At 44.5% G+C, this 8,380-nt stretch overlaps 1 protein-coding gene across 3 annotated transcripts in view; it reads left to right on the top strand.

Annotated features, from left to right (window-relative positions):
- Window positions 1-8,380, top strand: part of tacc1 (transforming, acidic coiled-coil containing protein 1) — a 31,023-nt gene continuing 22,643 nt past the window's right edge. For 2 of the 3 annotated variants that reach the window (XR_014554184.1, XM_083668271.1), the window contains exon 1: window positions 6,956-7,201. Coding sequence is in view for 1 of the 3 variants with exons in the window: in XM_083668271.1 (XP_083524397.1) it covers window positions 7,119-7,201 (83 nt within the window). In the remaining 2 variants the exon portion in view is untranslated. Of the gene's footprint in view, window positions 78-6,955; window positions 7,202-8,380 lie in introns of those variants that run through there. The other variant, XM_083668272.1, reaches the window with a different exon arrangement.

Genomic DNA, 8,380 nt, shown 5'->3' on the forward strand with positions numbered 1-8,380 from the left:
GTGAAAGTTGGATAATTCGCTGATTTGACTGAAACTCCTTCTAAGTTCCCGTTATTTCAGTGTCCGGAAAAGGCACGGTAAGGGTATGGAATTATATTCAAGATTATTACTGTAATTTTAGAGCTCTTGCCTGTAATTTTGACTTTCTCTGCAACTTCAGAGCATGCCACCAGGTGTACGTTGTGGAGTCTACTGTACATTTAAAGACCGTTTAAATAAACTATATGCCGTTCAAAAACACCAGTCAGGAAGTCTCAAATTAAGATTTTGCGTTAAAAAAAACCTCACTCGACAACAACGGAAAGTGTTTTATGCAATATCTACAGTCAGTCTTTTAAAAATTATTTTTCATTTTGAAAAATGACAAAAAATTAAAAGCTCTCGAGTTTTCCATAAACTGTCATGTTACAATAGTTGGAAGTATTCTGACTCATACAGACCGAAGTGCACGCACTCAGTCGATAAGAGCTTTGGAGCAAGGTGTTCATTATGACACTGTATGCAGCTCAGCCCATCCTACCGGTCACCTCGGACAGGTGAGTTTGTCCGTGGGAAATGCTGCGTATCTAAACTACTACCGTCTACGATGTTTTTGTGTTGTGTACGTTCCATCGGTATACAAGTCAGTCATTGAATCATTATCAATATTGGTAGTATATCTTATTGAAACTTAGCCTGTCAGTAAGTTAAGTCAGATACCGATCTAGTTTGACTTGAGGGATATCTTGGAGGATTTTAAAGATCAGGAATTTTCTCTCTGGTTCAGCATTGCTGTTGTGCTGGTAGAATACAATCAATGCTTCTGTTCATGTCTTTAACTCTCCATAAATCCCGTCTGGACAGAGGCTTCTAGCAGGCGTGTATTGCACGATTAAAGCCTCCATTCTTCTCATGACTTCTACACTGTGTGTGTGTGTGTGTGTGTGTGTGTGTGTGTGTGTGTGTGTGTGTGTGTGTGTCTGTGTCTGTGTCTGTGTCTGTGTCTGTGTCTGTGTCTGTGTGCGCGTGCATGTGCGGGCATGTGCGGGCATGTGTGTGCGTGGGAGAGGGAAAGACAGATCGAGTTTCATAAATGTGAGCGTGTGTTTGTGTGTGTGTGTGTGTGTTTGTGTGTGTAAGTGTGTATGTGTGTGTGTGTGTGTGTGTGTGTGTGTCTGTCTGTGTCTGTGTCTGTGTCTGTGTCTGTGTGTCTGTGTGCGCGTGCACGTGCGGGCATGTGTGTGCGTGGGAGAGGGAAAGACAGATCGAGTTTGATAAATGTGAGCGTGTGTGTGTGTGTGTGTGTTTGTGTGTGTATGTGTGTGTGTGTGTGTGTGTGTGTGTGTGTGTGTGTGTGTGTGTGTGTGTGTGTGGGTGGGTGTGTTTGGGTGTGTGTGTGTGTGTGTGTGTGTGTATGGGTGTGTGTGTGTGTGTATGAGTATGGGTGTGTATGAGTTTTCTAAGCTCCTAAGCAGCCTGTGATTGTGATTCAGCCAGAATCTTTAATTCTGTTCCGTTCATTTTCAGACTGTAAGCCTATTAGTCCTTCCCTTGGCTCCTCTGCCAGGTCTGTGTATTGTGTTCATGTTCAGGCTTATTAAACAGTGGGATACTTTCACCCTGTGCTAATTTACCCTCATGTCAAATGCCTTTCCTTATTAGGATGGATGTAGCAGGAGGTGAAGGAGAAAAGCCTAAGACAGTGACATTACACATACATACTATGTTCAATCAAACCTGCATTGCAGAAATCAGACTCAGACGCTGTAGAGATGCGCCTTTTCATGTGAGTGTTCCTCCCACAGTAGAGGAGGCCTCACTTCACAGCCTGATGCACTGCAGTTACAGAGTGGTATGACGCAACAACAATGTGCATACTATTCACTTCATGGGGTTTCCTCTGTGCGGGTTTGATTGAGTGCCAGGCTCTCATGGCACTGTGCAGCAGAGGTGGTTCAGTGAGCTGCGCTCGTGGCGTGAGTAACCCTGCCTGAGACCTGAGGACTTGGGTTAGCTCCCAGAGGCTTGAGCTCAGAGGGTTAACACTGTCTTGAGATGCACGTGTACCGCATCTCCTGGGTTCAAATCTGCCAGTATTGGGTAACCAATCAGACATCTGGGGTCTACAGCTCCATATAAGGCGAGGTGACTGGAGGACGTTGTGAGGATTATGTGGTAACTTTACATAAGTTTATAAAAAAATAAAAAAATGTAGCTAGGGCTTCTAGATGGTTCTGGTTGTGGCATGTGGAATAGAGTCTCTGTCTAGAACATCAGTCACAGGGAGAGCCTGTCGTTTTTCCTGAGCTCTTGGCCAGATAAGGATCACTCCTGGCCCCTGGAGTGAATTCTCCCATGTGGAGCATGTGTTCCAGCACCAGCAGGTCAAGGCTTCACAGTTCAAACCCAGTGACTGTACATACAGTAAAGTTGTTTGTACAGAACACAATTGCATGAACAGAGCTCTACATGTGGCTTTGAAACAGGCCTACAGGACCTACAGGTCACACAGACTCTCTCTCCTCTCTCACACAGCGCTCTGACTGTAGTCAGCCTGTGTGTGTGTGTGTGTGTGTGTGTGTGTGTGTGTGTGTGTGTTTGTTAGCTGTCAGTATTAACTTCTAGAGACGTTGTCTGCTGTTTTTACTCATGTTGAGAACTTGCAGGCATATTGCATCATGTGCTGGGGTGTTGTTGCCGTTTCCATGGCGTTTCCGTGGCCGCCTGTGCTGGAAAGAAGGTGAGGTCACCCCTGGACACGCCCCTCTCTCAGCTGAACAGGAAGTGTGGGTGAGCAGGGTCGTAGCAGAGCATCCTATTGGCTGGCGGGGAAGCCGCTGTCACTAGGAGTCTCTGTGACCGTTCAGCCTCACAACACTGGAATGCTGAGTTTCTCTGGGTGGGGTGCTAAGCCCCCTGAAACAACATCCTGGCTCTGTGTGTGTGTGTGTGTGTGTGTGTGTGTGTGTGTGTGTGTGTGTGTGTGTCATTGAACTCAGTGAATGCTTTAATGTACAGCAAGGCAAGGGGCCTACTAACCCCTCTAGGCCTAATAACCCCTCTAACCCCATATCAAGGGAAACATTGAAATATGTGTATATCATATTTTTATTTATAACCTATTTTAATGTAAAACAATGTAAATGAAAAGAATAAAGAGAAATATGAATTATAGATATTGACATGACCAGTATTTGAACAGGAGTTTATGGAGACATACAGAAGCTCAGTAACATACTGTAGCGATTATGACCCATGAAAGGGAGTTTGATGACTAAGCATTTTTCCTATCGGTGTGGGCACTTGGGTGTGTGTGTGGGTGATTGTGTGTGTGTGTGTGTGTGTGTGTGTGTGTGTGTGTGTGTGTGCGTGCGTGCGTGCGTGCGTGCGTGCGTGCGTGCGTGCGTGCGTGCGTGCGTGCGTGCGTGTGTGGGTGATTGTGTGTATGTGTGCATGCGTGCGTGTATGTGTGTGTGTGTGTGTGTGTGTGTGTGTGTGTGTGTGTGTGTGTGTGTGTGTGTGTGTGTGTGTGTGTGCTAGGGTGGTGGGGGTGTTATGAATAGAGAAGGAAGTGGTGGGGTGGAGTTAAGTCAACACTGAGTAGTTTCTCACCCTCATATTCCTCATGGTCTCCTGCCTCTCAATAGAAGAGAAACTCTTTGACTGTTGAAACTCTTTGATGTTAAAAGTCTTTGACTGTTGAAACTCTTTGATGTTAAAACTCGTTGACTGTTTAAACTCTCTGATGTTTAAACTCTTTGATTGTTTAAACTCTCATGCGTAGTGATGGTGATTCATTCTAACCACCGAAAGTTAACATCTGTTCTATCTCTATGGTTACGTTAGAATTCCCTGAGCTCCAAACAGGTCAGATATTCCAACTCTCGCTTACATGATGACTCCTCAATCCGTAGTCATGGCAGCCGTAGTCATGGTAGATGTTCCATGTCTGTGTGTGTGTGTGTCATGTCCCACTGACCTCAAGTATAGAGTCAGTCTTCAAGGACTATGATTATGATGGTGTGCCCCACCTTGCCAAGCCCCGCCCCTGCCTGCCCTAGCTCATTATGGTGCAGGGAAATTATGCCATGTTTAACGATGGGACCTCTTGAATGATGAGAGGAGGAGGAGGAGGAGGAGAAGGAGAAGGAGAAGGAGGAGGAGGAGGAGGAGGAGGAGGAGGAGGAGGAGGAGAAGGTGAAGGTGAAGGTGAAGGTGAAGGTATGTGCCTTTCCCCAGTTCTAACACCAGTACAGTAATGCTGTGTTCAGAGTCAGCAGCAGTTACCAACCGTTGCAACTCTCTCAGTCGCCCACTAGGGGTCAGGCTTTACCTACTAACTCCTTGTTGACTTCACTTCTAACATGTCTCTTTCTCCGTTCATGAGGCTATATTATTATATATCAGTGTTTGAAGGGATAGAGAGAAACAGAGGTTTAATCAAATGCATTCCCTGCCGTGTTTGACCCATAGACATTGTACACATACTGTGTAATACTGAATCAGTGTCAGGATGATTCTTTTGCTTTCTAAGGTCAGATGGTTTTCTTATCACTGTGGAGAGGAGACAGTGCTGAGGCGTTGGCTAAGACTATCTTTGCCATCTGTATTGTTAACATAGAGATCTAGAAATATTCTAGACATGTATATGTCATGTGTCTGATAGTCTAATTGTGATAGAACTGCCTGACTCCACCATAGATATGTGTCTGATAGAACAGCCTGACCACCATAGATATGTGTCTGATAGAACTGCCTGACTCCACCATAGATATGTGTCTGATAGAACTGCCTGACTCCACCATAGATATGTGTCTGATAGAACAGCCTGACCACCATAGATATGTGTCTGATAGAACAGCCTGACCACCATAGATATGTGTCTGATAGAACAGCCTGACCACCATAGATATGTGTCTGATAGAACAGCCTGACCACCATAGATATGTGTCTGATAGAACAGCCTGACTCCACCATAGATATGTGTCTGATAGAACTGCCTGACTCCACCATAGATATGTGTCTGATAGAACTGCCTGACTCCACCATAGATATGTGTCTGATAGAACTGCCTGACTCCACCATAGATATGTGTCTGATAGAACAGCTTGACTCCACCATAGATATGTGTCTGATAGAACTGCCTGACTCCACTATGGATATGTGTCTGATAGAACAGCCTGACCACCATAGATATGTGTCTGATAGAACAGCCTGACCACCATAGATATGTGTCTGATAGAACAGCCTGACTCCACCATAGATATATGTAGATATAAAACTCGTAGATATAGAACTCGTAGATATAGAAATCCTAGATATAAAACACATAGATATAGAACTCATAGATATAAAACACCTTGATATAGAACACTTAGACGTAGAACACTTAGATGTAGAACTCTTAGATATAGAACACATAGATATAGAACACAGAGATATAATAAAGATAATATTAGTGAATTGATTTTTACCTTTTCTCAGTACTCAGAAACACTACATTTCACGGAGAGAACAATAATAGAAGTAAAACAAAAGCACAGTCAGTAAAAACAACAATACAAATAGTTAAAGATTAAAAGCAAGTTTAAAAATATGTATATATACATTTTATTTATTTGATATATATATAAAATAATTATATAGAACACAGAGATCATTAACACAGATATAAAATACTTAGATGTAGAACTGTTTTATTCTCTATGGGTGGAGCTTCTGTTCAGTGGTGAGGAAGAAGAATACTGTCTGGATGCAAGAGAGAGAGAGACACAGAGACACAGAGACAGAGACAGAGACAGAGAGAGAGAGAGAGAGAGAGAGAGAGAGAGAGAGAGAGAGAGAGAAAGAGAAGAGGTGTCAAGTATTTCTGACATTTCTGGAACGTGAGGATAACCTCTTCAACCTTTCGCCTTTGGTACAGGCCACATGACTTGTGCTTTGCCTTATGTTGAAGTGTGAGGCCTGCTACGTTTGTCTGATTGAATTTCAATCAGGGCTGAATCATGTCAGCCATCTATCCCATTAATACCATCAGAGCTGAATGGCTATTTTACACCTCCAGTTCACAGTCTCACTTCTCACTTCCAATGTATCGCCCTTGATGAAACGCTAATCAACATCTCAATTCTCTCCCTGAATTGACTGACCAGGAGTAGAGCCCAATCCTCGGTGATAGATGGATGGTCGTCTATCTGCTGTTGATTTCAGATGAAGTATCTATGGTATTGTGGTGAATTGAAATTGAAAGTGACTCAGAAGCCCCATCCCATTGTGTTCTAGGGTTCATCCAGTTGAACCTGTTTGGTCCCTCCAGCCTCAAGATCTCTTAACAGGAAAAACATATTGTAGTCACATTATCCCACACAGTTTCATCAGTGTAAATAAGCTTTATTATGATCAGTTCAATACTACCCGTTCTGTCATGACTGTCACTGGACAGCAATAACATACTGCTCTAGCCTCTTCTGTGGACCGTGTGGGAACAGGTTTGACTAGTACTGTGGGATAACCTCAAAGCCACGTCAACCTGTACACACACACACGCACACGCTTACACACGCACACGCACACGCCTGTACCTCGGGAGAGAGAAAGAGAGAAGGATTCTGGTTTATCACACGGGTTGTTTACCTGCCAACACGACAACTCACATGACGTCTTCTTTATGGCAAATAAACTTTACCTCTCGTCCCTCCCCCTCCTCCCCCCCTCCCCCCCTACGGTTCCCACCTGTCTCTATTGCAGTACAGAACAGTACCTCCCTCCTCCCTCCACTCCTCCCCTCCCTCCTCCCCGTACCTGATTCTGCTCCCAGGAGGGTGTGTTTGGTGGGGGGGGGGGGGGCAGGGAGAGAGAGAATGAAGGAAAGAGGGAGGAGAGCAAAAGAGAGAGAATGAAAGAGGGAGAGAGGGAGGGAAAGAGAGAGAGACTGGCCGAGCTCCCACAGCTCATTTGGACTCTGCACAGTCACTCTGCAGCAGCAGTGGAGAGGAGGTACAGTCTGAGACACCGATGGGACAGTACCCTGGATAGCTCACCCTGGAATGACCTAGAACAAACACACACACACACACACACACACACACACACACACACACACACACACACACACACACAGAGGGGACTACAGTTTCATCATGGGGGGCTCTCAGTCCCAGCAGAAGAAGGCCGGCACGGCCCGGGGGGCCGCCAAGACCCCCAAGAGGAAGACAAGCAGCATGTGAGTGGACCTTAGTAACCTTGGTAACTGTAGTAACTGTAGTAACTTTACTCCAACACCTGTACAAGACATCAGTCGTAGTTGATCTCGCAGTAACAGTAACAGTAGCAGTAACAGTAACAGTAACAGTAGCAATAGCAGTAACAGTAACAGTAACAGTAGCAGTAGCAGTAACAGTAACAGTAACAGTAACAGTAGCAGTAGCAGTAACAGTAACAGTAACAGTAACAGTAGCAGTAGCAGTAACAGTAACAGTAGCAGTAACAGTAACAGTAACAGTAACAGTAACAGTAGCAGTAACAGTAGCAGTAACAGTAACAGTAACAGTAGCAGTAGCAGTAGCAGTAGCAGTAACAGTAGCTCTACAGGGGAGTGGTACAGTAGGTGTGGAAGTTAGGACGACCATTCTACAGTACTACAGTTACTACAGTGGCTCAGAGACTGTAATTATGACGACAGATAAACTAGGGGGTCAGTAATCATGTTGAATAGCAAACAGGCTCCTGCTATGGAAGCTGCTGTCTGTGGAAGCTGCTGTCTGTGGAAGCTGCTGTCTGTGGAAGCTGCTGTCTCAGATTGCCACGTCTCATCAGTAGAGTTGACTCTCAGCTTGGATGTTTTGGTTCGTCAGCTGGTTTGTCAACTGTGTTGTCAGTATATTAGTGCTGGCTTGCCGAAGAGTAGAAACAGTTGATATCAGTTACTAATACTTGACTAACCTGTAGTTGGTGTTGGTGAGAATCATCCAGATGGTGTAGTGACGACATGGTTCTCTCTTCCTGATAATAAAGAGCTGCTCTATACAACATGTGACCAACTCACATCTCATGTTCACGTCTCCTGAAAGGACCAAGACAACAAGGTCATCACATGATGTTGTCGAGGGTGGTGTGAGCTAGAACTGTAGTAGTATTGTAGTAGTAGTAGTGTAGTATTAGTGTAGTATTATTGAAGTAGTAGTGTACTATGAGTGTAGTGTATTGTAGTTTCCAGGTATACATCCTGGGACTTCAGAAGAGAGGTAAAAAAAGTAATAGCAGTGGGCCTGATTGAGATGAGTTAGTGTGTTGTACTGTTATTGTTTTTGCTGTCGCACGCTTGTACAATGTATTATTGTATTGTAACATGTATGGTTTAACCATATGCATTGTAAACACACACGTAGCAACAGCAGTCTGT

The sequence above is a fragment of the Argentina silus genome, assembly GCF_951799395.1.
Source record: "Argentina silus genome assembly, chromosome: 4".
Taxonomy (NCBI): domain Eukaryota; kingdom Metazoa; phylum Chordata; class Actinopteri; order Argentiniformes; family Argentinidae; genus Argentina; species Argentina silus.